The sequence below is a fragment of the Crocodylus siamensis genome, chromosome 5, assembly GCF_052110815.1.
Source record: "Crocodylus siamensis isolate JL-2025a chromosome 5, ASM5211081v1, whole genome shotgun sequence".
NCBI lineage: Eukaryota > Metazoa > Chordata > Crocodylia > Crocodylidae > Crocodylus > Crocodylus siamensis.
The window spans coordinates 105057031-105075206 of record NC_143399.1 but is presented as its reverse complement, the minus strand read 5'-3'; the positions used below and the strand labels follow the sequence as shown (position 1 = coordinate 105075206).

The 18176-nt window shown below is 39.1% G+C and overlaps 1 protein-coding gene across 2 annotated transcripts in view; it reads left to right on the top strand.

Annotated features, from left to right (window-relative positions):
* The window catches only part of CDH10 (cadherin 10), a 204368-nt gene that overhangs the window by 165069 nt on the left and 21123 nt on the right, over positions 1–18176 (top strand). For both annotated transcript variants that reach the window (XM_090049942.1, XM_090049943.1), the window contains 3 exons: positions 89–342; positions 6589–6725; positions 9950–10071. In XM_090049942.1, the coding sequence (XP_089906068.1) occupies positions 89–342; positions 6589–6725; positions 9950–10071 (513 nt within the window). The remainder of the gene's footprint in view (positions 1–88; positions 343–6588; positions 6726–9949; positions 10072–18176) is intronic.

Below are 18176 nucleotides of genomic sequence, written 5' to 3'. Positions count from 1 at the left end.
CAATGATATGATCTATTATGCTTTTATCTCTTCTGTGTACCCAACATAGATAGTAAGGTAATATAAGCTTCTTTTTTTTCCCCCACAGCCACTGGACTATGAAACCAGAAGGCTCTATACGCTGAAAATAGAAGCAGAAAATACCCATGTGGACCCACGCTTTTATTATTTGGGGCCTTTTAAAGATACTACTATTGTGAAAATATCTGTAGAAGATATAGATGAGCCTCCTGTCTTCAGCCGATCCTCTTACCTTTTTGAGGTGCATGAAGATATTGAAGTAGGAACAATCATAGGAACAGTGATGGCACGGGATCCTGATTCTGCTTCAAGCCCTATCAGGTAATGTCAAAGCCCTTTTATGTACCTCATATTTTTAAAAGAAGAAAAGTTGATGAAACTTCCAAAACATGGAATAATTCCATCTGGTATTGGGAAAGGGAGAGCATGGTGATATTTCTGAGATTTTCTGGAAAGAAGTCTATCATGAAAATTCTGCTTTCCATAGGGAGAGAGCTATGTAATCTAAGCAGACTGGTAAAGACACAGGAGCAAGCCTTCACCTGCTTCAGCATATATGACCCATTATAACCCTTAGAAGGTTCATCAGATCCTACAAGGCTCAGAATTACCCTCATGAAGAGCCTACATTATATGCTTTCGTAGTTCATGCCCACTCTGTGACTTAGAAGGAGGCTATCATTGCCCCTTCCTCTAACCTTCACAAGTCTTGTGGGCCACCTCCAAGGTCATGGGTCTTTTTTGAGACCATAGTTTAAGTAGGCCACACTAATGAAATTGTACTGAAATTGTACTGTACATTTCAGCATGATGCTGTCCTGCACCAAAAAGGCATGCTGTTCTAACATATGACAATTGAGAACCTAGGGGCTGTCTGCATTGTACAGTGCAGTGTACATACCTTATGCAGCTGTGAATAAGATGACTTGGCTCCCAAAAGCATTATAGTTGTCTTAGTACAGCACTCTGTACCAGCTAACAAGCTTTGCTGAGAGGCAAATTGGGTAGCCAAGATAAAACACCAGGCTAACTGATATACTGTTCTTCTTTCATCCAGGCTAGCTTGCTATAACCTGCTCAGGTATCTCTATGCAGCCATGCTTTGTGCCATGTAATATCCACTTGACAGTGTTGATTGACACAGAGTCATTTAGGCCTATGTGGCTAGGACCAGAGTCAGGGCTTTACAAAATGCAAGTAGCTGAGGTCTAAGCCAGGTATTAGGGCTGTGCAAAGCTTCAGTAGCTGATTCAATTCAGAGGAGATTCAGTCTGATTCAGGGACTGAATCTCTGAATCCAAATTGAATTGGGAAACCACGTAAAACTCTGAAATGATTCAAAGCATCTAAATCAATTCAGAAAAGCTTTGGAAAAGATTCGTCCAATTCTGAGATTTGGCCATAGATTGAACAGGCATCTGATAGCTGCCTCCAGTGATAAGTCTGTTTGGGTTGGGGAAAGGAGGGATTGGGGCTGGTACAAGCTGTCCAGCCAGAGCAGGGGGTGCGTTATTCAGGGAGCGGGCTGCGGGGCTGTGGGATGCAGGCACAGCAACATTGGGTGTGGGGTCTCTGCCCTGCTGCAACTTGCTCAGTCGAGGCGGGGGGACAGGATGTGGGCATGGCTTGCTTTGGGTGGCAACAGGGCATAGCTCCCTCTCCCAACACTGCCGTACCTGCATCCTGTACACTCCCCATGCCAGCTGGCAAGCGGCAGCAGGGCAGAGCCCTCATTCTCAGCACTGATGCAGGTGCCTGCATTTCGCATCCCCTCCCCACGCCAGCTGGGCAAGTAACAGCAGGGCAGATCCCCAGTGCCTGCCTCTACCCCTACCAGGGGTAGTGGCAGGAACAGCCAGAGGAGCCACAGGAGAATCCCCCAAGTCTGCCCTGCCCAGACCCATCCCCTTCCTGGCCCAGACTCCCGGCACTTAAAAAACAAACAAACCCTGCACTCACCAACTCTGACAGCAGTGATCAGGGTCTCACAGGGCTTGTGGCAGAGCCACCCCATGCAGTGCATGGCAGTGGGGGGCAGTGGAGATTGCCTCTCTCTGCTTGGCATCCACACGGCAACTGCCCCATGGTGCGGATGCAGTGTGTCTTGGCAGGAGACCAATCACTGTCTGGGAGCTGGGGTGACATTGGCCCCAGCTCTCAGACAGTGCAGAGTGCCCTGCTGAGCCACACTGCACCTGTATGATGCAACAGCTGCTCTGAGGGTACTAGGTGCGAGGGGAATCCTCACTGCCCCTTGCTGCATGGTGGGGGAGCCTCTGTCATGAGCCCCCAGAGACCCCAGTTGTCATTGCTGCAGCTGGTGAGTGTGAAGCTTTTTTTTTTAAAAATGTGTCAGAACTAGGCTGGGGCCAGGTGGGGGATGGGACTGGGCAAGGGAGCCATGAGAGCTTCTTCTACAGCTTCCTCCACCTGGAGAGAGGCAAGCATAGTCAGAGGAGCTGCCCAGCTGTACCTGCCTCTCCCTGGCCAATCCAAATCACCTCATTTCTCTGAATCAGCACCATATCTTCCAAAGCCAATTCAGCCAAATTAATTCAGGACAGTGATCCAAATCTCGGCATCGAATCACTGTCCTCTGAATTGGCCAAATCTGAATCAACTACTTCCCTATTCACACAGGCCTACCAGATATTAGTCCATTTTCCAGATTGTTAAGACAAGTGTCATGGCAAGGCAAGCAGTTAATCCAGAGCAACCAAGATCAAGCAGACGAATCCAATGCACCAACATCCAACAATGCTTTTGCTGGGGTTTTATAGCTTTTCAATTTTATAGCTTTCTTGTGGGTCCTACTGGTCCTCCCAAGCCACTTGGTCCCCCCATTTAGCACTTCACGAGAGGACTCAGGTTGAGCAGGGGCTAATGATTGGTTAGTTGCTTGGTGGGACCACAACCTTGGTCTCTGCCTATAGATGCAAAAGATCTGGGTGTCACACCTAAGTAGTGGTGTTTTTAAAACTTCAATCTAAAATTGGAACAAAGTTGGTTTATTTATGTGGTTCTTCATACAAGTTGAAGAGTGAAATGGCTTTGACAGAAAAAGCCACTTTGCTAATCATGTTCTATTATTTATCTGGCATGACAGCCTGGAAATGATCGCACACCATTAATCGCTGCCTGTTGGCATTTCATCCACTTGAGTTATGAAAGGCAATTCAGAAGAGACAAAAAGGTGAATTTTTGGCAGTAGTATAAACAAGTTTAAAGGATTCAGTGAAAAGAATTAATGAACCTTAATTTAGTCAGTGTATAGACAGGGCTTCTGGCACATGGAGTATGTATCCATGTAAGTACGTATATTAAATATGTTACAGATTATAGTTATATAATCTGTAACATATTTAACACACTTAAATATGTTACAGATTATAGTTGTATAATCTGTAACATATTTAACACATGCCAACATGGCTTTATGTATATATCTATATAATATTTAACTGATATTTAGCTGTCTTACTGTTGTTTCCTTTTTCTCTGTTGGAAAGAAACCACATCTAACTGGTCTGGATTAAGTAGAGCACCCTAATCTGTATATCCTGGCCCTAAAGGCTTTAATAGCAGCCTTACCCATGCAATTAAAGAATTCAAGTTTTTTCCACTGAGCATTAGAAGATTTTGGATTTTATGATGCCTCCTCAGCTAGTTATAGAATAGCTGGTATTGAAAGAGGCAACAGACAGCCACAATTTCTTTCTTCATTAAGACTGGTAGTTTCTTTTTGTTTTCAGGTTAGCTTGGGCGGTGCTTTTAGGAGGTTCTCTTTAAAGAAAAAATAAATGTTGGAGTGCTCTACTTTTAAAATAAATGGTGCCTTTTATTTATTTTTAATAATTGATACTAACTTAGGCCTAAACTTTATAAATAGGATCTCACTCTCCCCTGAGCTTTGAGGGTTCTGAAACCAGTACTAGCTTTACATTTCATATTGGAATCCTACTTCTGTAATGGCTTGAAGCTAAGCCAGGGTCCAAATACCTCCAATATTTAGCTTGGCTTCAAAATCCAAAACTGAATCAGAGTTTTGTAACCTAGGCCTGATTTGTTGCTATTATGTTTAATGATTTTTTTCATTATTATCTATGTTTATTAAAATAGATGTAGAAGGAATTATTCTGGGATCATTTTTAAACTAAAGCATTGGCTGCTTCCTGTGGTATTAAAAAAAAAAGATTTTCAGAAAATACAGGCTATTATCTGGATTTTAGAGAATCAACAGCAACATCTGCAGGCCTTTGATAGTATTATGGCAATGTAGAAGATTAATGTAGAAGATTAATGGTTATATAGCATGTATATAACCAAAAAATTTGAGCTTGTAAAGAAAACAGAATGGACTATTTATATGGACCTATATGTAAAACACGTCTTTATTGGGAAGGTGGAACTTTGATGTTCGAAGTAGCTCAAACAGCGGCCTCTTAAAGACCTATTGGTTTCATTATTGTCAAAGGGTGATAATGCATTGCTTTTTGTTTGTCTTATGGTGAAGTTACATGTTACATTTAAATCATACTAAGGGCACTTAAAATGCAAATGTCTGCACATTAAATCTCATTAACTGCTAAGTGCCCTCTGAGAGTCTCAGGTGAAGGTAAACTCTGGGCCTTGCTACCTAGCTCATGTTAAGATAACTTCAGTCTGCTCTGTGGAAATTAAATGATCAATTTGCAGTCCTCCAGCATCCTAGCCCCTCATTCCAACCCAGAGCAGGGATAGGGTCATGGTGTCATGGCTTCTAGTCACACCCATGCTCACCAACCCACCAATGGCAAGTCAGAGCAGTGCAGGCAAGAAACAGCAATAGCCCTTAATGTGTAACTGCTCACAGCCCATTCTAACTTTAACACTGCTTAAAATTCCATATATTTAGTGTGCCTAAAATATAATGTGTAACTTCACCCGAGATGTATTTTTTCCCCCATGTTAAAGCAGATGACATATTGATGGTATTTAACACAGACACACTGCTGTAAAATATCCTCATGATAATATTAAAATAGAATATATCCAAAACAGGTCAGCCACAGGGATTTTTGTTTAATTTTAAGGATTGAATTCTGTTAATTACTTCAGAAAATTTATAGATTTTTCATGACAGATTTGAAATAAATATGTTGTGTAGTTACAAAAACTTAATTTCAAATGTATTTATCATTTTTTGGGGAGGAGGGTAGGAGAAGAAGAGGAAACACTACCAATATCAGAATAGGAAAGGTCAGAGGAAAGGAAATCTTATGGTTCAGTATTTCCTGCTTGGTTCAAATTAACAAATACTAGAATTCCAAGGATAGAATTTTGTGCAATTTCCATTCTTCTATATTCCCTCATATGGGGTATGTTCCTTCATTTCACATCACATCTGCAAACTACTAAAAGTACTAAATCAAATTTCCAGAAGAACATAGCATGGGCAGCTGATTGCCACCACCATCAAAAGTGCTGGGAGCAAACCCAGAAGTGCCACTGGTGCTTCTTTTAACAACCCCACAATCTCAGGGGTGTGCCAGCCATTGCCTCCCACTCCCTGGCTGGCGAGGGCCAATCTCAGGGGGAGCACATGCACACACCCCGCCCCCATGGTCCCTTTATGCATTGCCTGTGGAACACAGTGTTGTCCTAGTTGTGTCCCATCAAATGCAAAACTAGACCAACTTAAATGCTTTTGGAAATCCTGTTTTTAACCCATATGAATAGCCCTTTCCTTAATTTACATGAGAACCATTTTGACTTCAGTATCAGTTTTGGATGCCTGAAAAGTTCAAGGTTGTGTCCTTCCTATGTGTGTGCCCTTAATCAGGAGAACAATATTATTGATAGCAATCTGTATGCTTATGAGACAGCGACATCTTTTCCAAGTCAATGAAAAGTCTGCCTCTCTAAATGCTTCAAGACAAAGTTTCTATGATACTGTATTAGGTCCCTCAATATCAATACATTCAAAAGATTAGAATGCATGCAAGTCAATGCAGCTGAACATTTTTAAAACATATTCAGAAATGACTTGTCAGTGTGTTACCAATGTTCCTTAAACAGGAAGGGGTTGGGGGGGATTGTTAATTCCCACTTTATGTTCTTCTTCCATTACTTGTCTGATTTTTTTAATGCAGTATTATTATTTAGTTCAGCCGTAAGGCACTCATGAAAGGGTATGACAGTGGCATGGTAAAGTAATTGATTAAATGCATAGTACTATAAAAAACTTAAATTTGTGGAAACTAAGAACCTGGTCCTGTCCCATCTATTAGGCATTTTAGTGGATCTTGTTCCATGCTGCTGAAGCCTCTGAAAAATAGGTAACATAAAGGTGAATGGATTCTCCTTTTGCTAGATGCTTTTTATGGTATATTCTTAGACCTAAAATGATAGCATGCTACAAAAGCAAATGTATTAGCATTTTTTAGGGACTTGCGCAGTGTGGAATAGGATCACATTTATCTTGATCAATGTATAGAATCTGAGTTATACAGATATGCTCTATGATATAGTTGCTGCTTTTCATTTTCTGTTACATACATAACAGCTTTTCTTCCTTATCATGTTTAGGTTTTCTTTGGATCGACACACTGACCTTGACAGGGTATTTAATATACACTCTGGAAATGGATCCATCTACACTTCCAAACCACTTGACCGTGAGATATCACAGTGGCACAATCTTAGTGTTATAGCAGCTGAGATGAGTAAGCCAATTTGTGTGTGATTTTTCTTTTGTTGTCCCTATTAAAAAGAAAAAAAGAAAGTGAGGAGACAGCTGTTTACCCTTTTCTATATGCTCCTCAGCTCCCAGATAAGAGGAGGGCAATGGAGTCTCAGTTATGGCCTGAGACCAGGTTTAAAGGGCTAGGTAGTTGACATCTGCCTTCCCCAAACAAGTGAAAATGAGTGAGGAAAGAATGCCCTCCAGTATACAAGTTTATTGCTAGATAGATCCCAGATGAGTTAAGTTAATACAGCTATGGTCTAATCAAACCACATTCTCACATCTTGCCCTCCTGTTTGTTTGAGAAAATGGCAGTTAGTGTTAGAGCAGCTGAGATCAGTAAATCAGTGTGTGTGTGTGCGCGTGCGAGAGAGAGAGAGGGAGAAAGAGCAAGAAAGATAAGAGAAATAGAGTTTTCTTTCTTAATTTTCCTCATTAAAAAAATTGTTTTAGTACTTCAGTTAAATCCTGTAGCCCTTAGAATCAATATATCTTACAAATACATAGCCCAAGTGGTTTGCACATCTCTTGATTTAGATCTTCTTTTTTACATTTATTTTGATTTTATACATAATCAGAATAAACTTGGGGTTCTTTTTAACCCAGTATAGTAAAGGTAACTCCAATCCCACTAACACACAAGATCTGAGGTGGCAAAATTATGAGATTTTTTCAAATCAATATATGAGATGCATCCATTTGAAAATTTACTGTTTTTAGGTAACTTCTGTATCAGTGGAAGTAGCAGTCATTTCTGATAATAAAGTCATGGTGCTATCATGCTTCAGTACTATTCATTGTGCTACCTTTGCTATTTCATGGTATTTATGTACTATGGGAATTCAAGGTTCCTCTATGCTTAAACGAAGCTATTAAGCTCATTTCCCTGTCAGGATATTTTGAGAGAATTTAACTTCTAAACCTAGCTCTAGTAATTAGGACTCTTTAAAGAGGTATGCTAATTTTTTGAAAAGTTCAGGTCTTTTAAGTGCAATCAGTCTGCATAGTAACTGCTTGAAATTTGTACCTGCCAAACCCAGCCCAATCACTATCCATTTACAACAGATGTATGTGCTTCTTTGCAGACAGGAGAGAATGTTTGGATACTTAGGACATTGTTTTCCATGGACTTCCAGATTTTTGCTCTAAATTTGACATTTTAAAGCAATTCTTTATGTCAGTAGATATCCTACTAACACTATTCTTTCAAGTTCTGCAGTTAGTAGTGTAGGGTTGTGCAACTGGTGGTCTGCAAGATATATGTGGCCCCCAAAGCATTAACTTGAAGCCCATAGATTCCTGATTTGGACAGTGCTCCCTCCCCGCCATCACCTGATCCCACTCTGCTACCAGACTCTGGTCTCTCCCTCCCTTCTCTGGCTTCTGTTGCCAAACCCCACCCCTGGTACCCTAGTTGAGGAAGTCTGTAGTTAGATGACTTGGGGACCCAAGGGCCTTGTGCCAGCATCGTGTGGGGCACCAGCCTGGTACAGCAAGCAGACACCCATTGCACGATTCAATGGGAGGACAGTCACTGAAATAGTATAGCAGCGGACACTTGTAATTATGTAGGGATGACCACAGTGAATTGCAGCATGTAGCCTGAGGGACATGGCACCTTGCAGCTCCCAGCCTCTCAGAAATTGGATGGCCCTGCTACAATGTATGCTTTGATATACTATGGCAAATCAAATGGTAACTCCAGTTAAATCAGCAATTTGAGATCATATTCATTGTTACTTATTTCATGAACAATTTGAATGGTAATCAGATTTATTGTATATATGGAGTTCACCTTTTTGTAGCTACAGCTGATATTATTATTGAAGGGAGGACCACCAAGAAATGCATGTTGGATATACAGATAAAAGTTATTTTTGTACAAGCCTAAGCAAAACAGCACACCTGTGATATCAGAGACAGGAAAGAAATATAAAAAAATGACCATCAGTCATATTACTCATGGTCCTTTCAGGGAAAAGGGGTGAAACAGATGAGACAGCAGATGCTCATATCTTCCCCAGTGGTACAGTGGGAACATCACTTATAAGATGTTATACTAATATCCTTTTCATGTTATATCTATATATATAGTTTCCTTAAAATACCTTTACATATCTATAATGCATGCCAGTGGCTACTTTTTAAAAGCATTTTCAGCTTTTATTGAACACTGTAAGAGGAAGTGAGTATTGGATTTTCCTCCCAAGCACAATGCATTGGTTTGGATTGTTATTATGATAGATAGGGGACAAGTGTTGGGAACAGGAAAATGTACTGATACTTAAGTTGTCCTGAACACCTGAGCACCTCAGGAATAAAAATTATTTACTCAAGGGCTGCAAGTCATAGGAATATGACCACTGATTTCAAGTGAAGAAGATACAAGATATTTTTTCTTTTGTAAAACATTTATATATCCACATAGGAAGATGTCTACACATGCATTTAAGTCTGACTGCATTTAATGCTCATTAAGCTAATGTGCATTAAGCAATTTTGGGCAGGTGTCTACACATGCAGAGATTTTGCAGTAATGTTAGTGCAAATTCCTGAAGCCCTGCCATGTGCTCCTAGTGGCTGAGCAGAGCCAGCACTAAAGTCCAATATGGCATCTAGGGTTGGTGCTCTGCTCATCTGTACGTACTTATTCTACTGGTATTATGGGTCATATTTCTGCTCTGACTTATAGCAATATGCTCATTAGATTTTCTCATGATTTAGACCAAGACTATGAGAGGAAAAATGGGAACCTTGAGAGTTTCCTACAGATTTGCTTATATCATAAACTAGTTAACCGTTGTTAAGTATAAAACAAATTTAATTACATCTTTTATATGTGGTTTTTTTCTTTAAAAAGAAAAAAACTCCCAGCAGAACAATACTGTTGAGCACATCAATAATAACAATTATTGTCATGTAATAAAATGAATAAATATATAGTTATTGATTTTCAGGAACAAAAAATAGTTTTTATGTTCATATAAACAGCTGAATTGCTCACTGGATCCTAAAAAATAAATTTGATTCTGGCCCTGAGTTCCAGCTTGACTCAAACCTGTGGTAGGTTGAGTCCATAAAACCATGCCATGGTTGAGTATCTAGTTTTAAATGCCCGGCTTTTGGTTGCATTTGAAGAAGACAGTGTTTGAATAAGATGAAAAAAATCACTTGTTCTTGTTTTCATGTTTTTCTTTTTGTCAGACAATCTTAAAGATACTACTCGTGTCCCTGTTTATGTTAGAATTTTGGATGTTAATGACAACGCCCCCCAGTTTGCTGTATTCTATGATACGTTTGTATGTGAAAATGCAAGAGCTGGACAGGTGAGTTGTCTGTAAATCCTTAAAGCAATTTAGTTTTACTATGAAACAGAGTTCTTGATCATTCTTAAAAATACATGGTTCAGTGAGATTCTTTCTTGAACACTTCATGAGATATAAAATAAAAACAATATATTGGCAGTGAATGAAGCTTGAGACCTGCATAATAATAGTTTACAACTGTATCAAAATGTAAATTACCAAATGACTTTTCTTTAGTTCTTCAGAAAGGACTTTCAGAAAGAGCTCTATACATTCTACTTTTAGAGCTTTTGTTTTAGTAGCTGTTTTGTTGTTGCATCAGACGCAGTACTATATAGGTCTGAAAGATATGCACTAATTGGTTTCAATGCTATCTTCACAGAAGAATGTAACTTGTTATAAATAATAATTGGTGATCAAATTCAATTTTTTTTAAAAGACATCTTTGTCACAGAGCTCAACTGCCATTTGAATTCATATTTATGGCATTTATAACATCAATACCACACTTATTTTTTATGCAAATGACATTTCTCTTTCAAACACTTTCTGTGGGAGAATCAAAAACATAAAAGATGTCCGTTTTGAACTGGTACTATATTGTTTTGTTTGGCCTTTTACAGGATCCAGAAAACTATACTTTATTTAAAATGAAATGACTTTGCTGTTCACTATCTAGTTTCTAGGATGCAGCTATTGATTAGGATTGTTCAGTTTTTCTATTACTGAACAGAGCATGTTTCACAGCACATTAAGCCAAAAATAAAAGGCCTGTAACAAGGCTGCACTATATATAGGATATAGGGATATATGAGTATCGCAGAATTGTTAAAGAGAGTGCAGGGGAAGAGTTCAGGCTTATCAGAGAATAAGTTGAGTATTACAAGCTGGTTATTTAGTTTGCTATATTAGCATCATTTTCTGAATTCCTTCATTATATTGTCCTTTGTTATTGAGTTTTTTGTTTGGGTTTATATGTGTACATTCAGGACCAAATCTTACTTTACCTGAAGGGCATCTGAGTGAAAGTGTGCACCTAAGTGTACTTCTATTCTACCCTGTCAAATCCCTGAAAATTCATGACTATTTTTGTAACACACCTCATTCTACCCTTGTGACTGAGTCACAAAATGGTAGCAAAGAGTATAACCCACCTACCTTTTATATTCACAGATTTTCAGGCCTTTCAGTAGGATGCAATAGGGTCACAGTTAGGTACCTAAATCCAGTTATGCACCTAACAGGTGGACTAAAACCAGGCCCTCAGGAGTATTTATTATGAGGCAGACAACCTACATGCTTTAGAACTGGCTTGGGCAATTTTTTCCATCAGGTTTTTGGAGTTTTTTTAACTTTAAATTAAATGCATTTATCTTTTTAAATGTATTTCTCTTTTTAAAAATGCATTTGAAATTAAATTTGAATTCATGGCAGCTTATATAAATTTAATTTAACATCCATAGATTATAATGATAATATTGAGCAGACCACACGTGCCAAAGTTTCTAATGGAAATCATTGACTAACCACCTGGAACTGTAAGTTTATTGACATGATAAACCAGCTTTTGACAGCAGTAGCCTATTCTGCAGATGAAGAGAGAATGTTTTCTTCATTTCAGTTTATTCAACTAATTCAGTTCACTGACAAGTCCATTCAAAGATAAGAAACAGACTGAGAGCTGCAAAAGAAGGAAAGCTCATTTTCTTTTTTCCATTCCCTGAATTTAAAAAATAAATAAATAAATGGGAGGGGAAGAGAAATAGTCAACTTAAAATCCTGAAAGTTTTGGTAACCTGAAATAATTGGTTCAATTTACTAACTAAACTACAGAAAATACTTCCATTTTTAATGGAGCAGTTACTTCTAATTGGAAAATGCTTTGGAAGTTTCTTCCCATCCACTCCTACCCCCGTTATCACACTGGTGTATCCAGCACATTTAAGGTTAATCTTATTTAATGTATATAATCATTTAATTCAGGGCTCAGCAGCCTTTTTCCAGCATTGGAGGCCAATGCAGGCTGGAGCTTATGACCCAGCTGTTGCTGAAGAAGGGAAGTCCCTGCCCCTTCAACCCCCCAGCTGCTAGATTTCTGGCCCCTCTTCAGCAAGGGTAAGCTCAGGCAGTACAGAGAAGCAGGCTCTGTGGTGGAAGGGAGTGCTGCAGAGCATATGGGCATCACTATGCAGCTCCATAACACCAAGTCCTGTGTCAGACCAGACCTCTGGGGGCAAGATGAGATCTTTTTTGTGAGCCAGATACAGCCTGAAGGCTGTAGGTTGCTAACCCTGATCTAATTTTTTTAAAAGTAAAGAACCTTATGATTTACTATTTCCTAACTAAATAACCTAATAAAAATGAAAAATATAAATAAAAGTATGCTAAGCTGTACATTTGTTTCAGCAAATAAGTAGAGATATAGGAGAGAATCCTAATTTACTTTATTTGCCTAAATGATACAGATGACACCACATGGCTATGATTGGGGCACTTGTACTTGGCTTAGGATTCAACTCTAGGGACTCTGATACACATGCAAGAAGGCTACTCCAAAGTGCAATGATTACAGCACACCAGAACAGACTCCATTAATTAAGTCTGCTGGAGCCTGGTAATTACTGAACTCCAGCTGATTCCAGCATCCCCATGCTGAAAAATGGTGCGGGGGCACTTTAAACTAAAAAGTGTTTGATGAGCTTTAGTTCAAAACACCTTACTTCCATTTTTTCAGTGCAGGGATGCTGATGCACATGATATAGATGCTCCCCCCCCGTGCTTTCCGAAAAACATATATAAATGCCCTAGGTGTGCAATGTCTACATTGAACACGCTCAGCAGGATTTCACTCTGGCCATGCAGGTAGATGGTATCATATACTTGCAAGGCCAGGCAAGTCCCAAAATTGTAGCCTTGTATAAAGTATTGATGGCAGATGAGGATAACCTTTCCATAGTTCAGCCTAAAAGTTTAGTATCTAGGGTACTTGCCCAAGATATGTACGGTGTAGGTGCCAGGTCTCTCTTGCCCGAAGGAGGTTTCATAGTTTCATAGTTTCATAGTTTCTAGGGTCGGAAGGGACCTGAGTAGATCATCTAGTCCGACCCCCTGCTATGGCAGGAAATAATACTGGGGTCAAATGGCCCTAGCAAGGTGTTCATCCAACCTCCTCTTAAAAAACCCCAGGGTATGAGCCTGCACCACTTCTCTTGGAAAGTTGGTTCCAGATCCTAGCCGCCCAGACTGTGAAGTAGCGCCTCCTGATATCTAGCCTGAACGTGCCCTCTGCCAGCTTGTGACCGTTATTCCTGGTCACTCCTGGCGGTGCTCGGGGGAACAGTGACTCCCCTAGTGCCTGCTTATCCCCCCTAATTTATAACAGACCACCAGATCCCCCCTCATCCTTCTCTTTTGGTGGCTGAACAGGTTCAGGTCCCGTAGCCTCTCCTCGTAGGGCCTGCCCTGCTGTCCCCTGATCATACGAGTGGCCCTCCTCTGGACCCTCTCCATGCTGTCCACATCCCTCTTGAAGTGCGGCACCCAGAACTGGACACAGTAGTCCAGCTGCGGCCTGACCAGTGCCGCATAGAGGGGGAGGATCACCTCCTTGGACCTGCTTGAGATGCATCAGTGGATGCATGACAAGGTGCGGTTGGCCAGCACAGAACTATAAGTGTCAGGTGACAGGTTAAGCATTATCTAAATGGATCTCCATTGCTCCTTTCAAAGCTGGCCCACCTTATTTCATATTCTTTAGATATGAAAGGTTCTGTCCCAGAGCACTAGTCATTTCACTAAACTACACACCCTCTGGTTTACTCTTCCATCCAGCTTCATGTTACTCACTGTCATGGCTGCCCAGAGGGTGAGCTGAAAGAGAAAAACTGCAGGGAACACTGTAGTAGGAAGAAGGAGCTAGAGGTTCAAAACACCATTGAACCTCTAGAGAAGGCCAGGAACAGAGGTTCTCTTTATGCTCAAGCATCCCTCAGAAAATGCTAGCTCTTAGGTTTCACTTTCTTTTTAATATGGAAAAATAATATAGCAATTCTTCTATTGCAAAAAAATACTTGGAAAATCAAAACAGGTCAAAATGTTTTTGACATTGAAATACCTGTTACCTAGTTGAAATATCTGGGTGCAGACTGATGTAACTTTTAAACTAGTTTAAATGTGGTTTAAACCACAAGCAGGCAGACACATGCACCAGTTTTAAAGAACTTAAACCTTCTGAACCATTTCAAAACTATACCTGGATAATTAGGTATTATTTTGACCTGGTTCTCTATGAACCAGTTCTATATTACATTTGGATGCCAACTTTTCCATGACTAGTATCTGACTGGTTCTCCAGGCATCCCACACTGTACTGCTCTTCACCCCCTACCCCACCCACAACATGGCAACTGGCTGATCTGTTATGCAGCCAAAACACCACTGCCTCAAGCTCTATTGCCTACACTTGCCATCAGTGTTCCTGGCTAGGGGCTCTGGAGGCAGTTTTCTGCTGCTTTGAAATGGCAGATCAATTTATTTCTGTTGGTACCAATTAATCCAGTTTCTGTGGATCCAAGGTTTACTTTGGGTAGGCTGAAGCTTGGGGAATGGGAGGGGCAAGGGAAGGAGCATGTCTGGGGCTTGGTGGCTCTATAGGGCTGCCCAAGAACTTCACTGCCTCCCATGGAAGGAAATTGACTATTTCTTTATAAGCAGCAGAGAGTTGCTTTAAAAGTCACAAAAGCTCTGGGAGCTCAAGAGCCTCCATCTCCCAGGAATCCCCGTCACACACACATACATACACATGTAAGCACTCCCAGTCAACATACCGCGAACACAGATTTCACTAAAGTAATAAAGTAATGGGTCTTTATTAAATGCAATGCTAGTGAAAAGGGGAAAATTGCAATTGGGCTGAGTACTCATTAGCACCCCCTAGACCAGGGGTGGGCAATTGTTTCAGGTGGAGGGCCACTTACTAAGTTTTAGCAAGCCATTGAGGGCCACATGACAGGCAGCAAAGGGCAAATAAACATTAGTTTTCTAAATTTTTTAGAGGCCAGATAGAATGGCCTGGCAAACTGCATCTGGCCCAGGGGCCGCATTTTGCCCACCCCTGCCCTAGACATTGGAGCAATGTTTGAAAAAAGTGATTGTTCTATTTAGAAACCTCAGCAGTATATATGCAGACACTTCTCACCCTGGGCAAGTATGAACCGGTTTCCAATAGGTAATGTTCTTTAATGGTTCAAGTACTATAGCTGCCCTTGCCCTCTGGGTATAATTTGCGAATTGTGCTCAGGTATTTGCACACTTTACAGTGCTAATATTGTGCCACATCCAATAGAACCTTTATAAGGAAGTTGTAGCACATCAGGGTGCCACAGCAATGTGGTCAGAAGCCATCAACCTAGAACCTGGATTTCTGGCTGCTCTAGTGAGTGGTCTATGGTGCTAAAACATGGTTTTAGCATTTCTTGTACCCTACAATTCATCATTTATTCTTTCCAGGTTCTTCATTTCTTGTAGAATGTTTTTATTTTCAAAGATACTGGATCTTTTCTGCTAATGCTTTGGGAACTCTCCACTGTGTTTCATGCAGACCCATGCATTTATATTGTTTCACTAGATTTTTTTTTCACTATCGTTTTTCTTATCCTTTGCTTTTTGCAACTTCAAGCATCCTACCCAACAGTTTCCCTTACTTGTTTCTACAAAATCTTTTTTGTCATTCTTTTTATTGAAAACTTATATTAATGCAACTTTATTTAAAAATTCAAAGTTCTCACCATTTCATGCTCTGGCAATTTTTCTCCTTATTTTTTTCTGGATATATTTATAGAATATTTTTATTGACTTTGCTTCCTGAGCTAGCACTGTATCTTTGCTTTTGTGACCTAATTTATTGATGTTGCACTCACTCAGGCATCTTCCCTGTTAATATCCCATCTCTTCCAGGTCTTTCTGATCTTTAGTTACTTCCATGACCTTTTCTTCTGTTCTGTATCTTCTGTTAATTTTTAAGTTGTATTAATATTCATTTTTTCCTCTGAGTATTTGTAAGTATAGTGTGTATTTCCCTTGTTCTTTTTTCTTTCTTTTGTATTCTTTTGTTTCCAAAATTTCATTTTATACCAGTACACAATTTTCTTCTAAGATTCCCTATTTTCTATTTATGATGTATGACTGAGTACATATATAAATCACATTTTACAGTTTCTGTTCTATGAGCTTAACACAGAAACATGGGAATTTACATTCCAAAAGCTTTGTTCAATGGTACATTTAGCCCATTTTGCTATCTGGCAGTGACTACTACAAGATGCTTAAAAGAAAGATTTAAAAATCTTGATAGTGAACAGTTTTGAGAATAACTTCCACAAGGGAAGTTTATTTGTAACACCGATCAATTAGTAGATAACCATTTTCTTCATCCATCCCTGGATACCTTTCCATTTCTCTCTCTCATTAGTGATACAGGGGCTACTATTATATGTCTACTATTATACACAGTATAGACATCCTTGGCTTGATTACAATTGCTTCATGACCCTTTGTCAGTGAAATGGAGCTACCTCCTTTTGTTGTTTCTTGAAGGGAAAAACAAAATCAACTGAGAATGTAATTAATATGATATTGAACTTAGCACAATTGCCAGTGACATCAGGATAAATTAATATATATACGCAACTTTGTGTTTATTTGGGGGTGGGGGGGTCCCTTCCTTATCTTATGCTTATTTTTTTCTGATTTTTCTTTTGCCTTAAAAATTATATGATTGAAGGATTAAAATTTCCTATGTGTTTGGACACAGCTTACCACAGCGGGTTGCTAATCAGCCTGGCCAATAATTACTATTATAATATCACTGCAATATAATTATAATTGCAAAAAAATAAATTTAAAAATATTATACAGGTGTATGTACAATCTGTAATTTCTTGCATCATTAATGTATCCAGGTAACAATAATTCTTACTGTATTCTAAGTTTTGGCGTTGACATTATTGTTCTTTCCATGCTGGAGGTTTGTTAGATCTTCTTTTTTTTACTGCTTGAAGATATATCAGCAGGGATCCTGGTTCTTTCTGATTAAAAAAAAAATACCCCCAAATTTTGGATATTAAAAACCCCCACCAAAATCCATATTTCTCCATGATCAAAATGAGAAATGACTGATATATAATTCTACACCAGGATCTATATATTAATAGTTATTAGTGGTGTTTCATTTTAATCATAGAAAATATGGATTTGGGGTTACTTTTTTAGATTAAAAAATTGGGGATTTTTTAAAATCAGAGAAAACCAGGATTCCTGCATATCAATACACATTTCCTGGTATTCTTTCCCTCTTCTCTCCGCCCCCTCCCACGCTTTTTTCCTTCCAGTTTTCTTGTGGAAATCAAAGCTCTAAGTCAATTTTTTGTTCATCAGTTTTATCTCCAGTCAGGGATGTGGCTGCCTTCAAATGTCTTTTGTTTAAAGCAAACAGCAGCCAACAAAGGCAACTAATACCTCTGTGGAAAAGTGACTGTAGTAACTTAATTTCCATGTGATATAGGCAGATAGCTTTAAGAAGCTGAAGGAAGAATTGAAACTTTTGAAATGAGGAAGTACTTCATTATTGTCAGGAAACAGCTACTATTGCACCTTCAGGCAAATATTTTTGATACATTTGAAAAGCACTTTACATTGTATTTATTGCATTTTAATTGTATGGATTTATTTATTGCTATTACTTTATGTATATTATTTATAATTATTTAATGTATTTATTTAAATAGATTCTACAATTAAGAATAATAGTAAATTACACTTCCAGCTCTTATTTGATTCATATTTGTAAATATTTAAATCTGCTCTACATATGACTGTATTTATTTAATGTTGTGAGTTTTGTAAGTGCCCTTTTTGATACAGGAGACATTATTAACCTTATGACTGTTACAGATCTATAAGCCAGTTGAATTGCAGACATATGACCAGTTCTTTAAAACTCCAATGCATTCATTTAGCAATATAATGTTCCTAATGGAGACTGGTACCAGAATAATGCAATCAGCAGTGCGGGGGAGCAGAGTTGTTTTTTTGTTTTTGTTTTTAATTTCCTTCCATATAGTTATGTA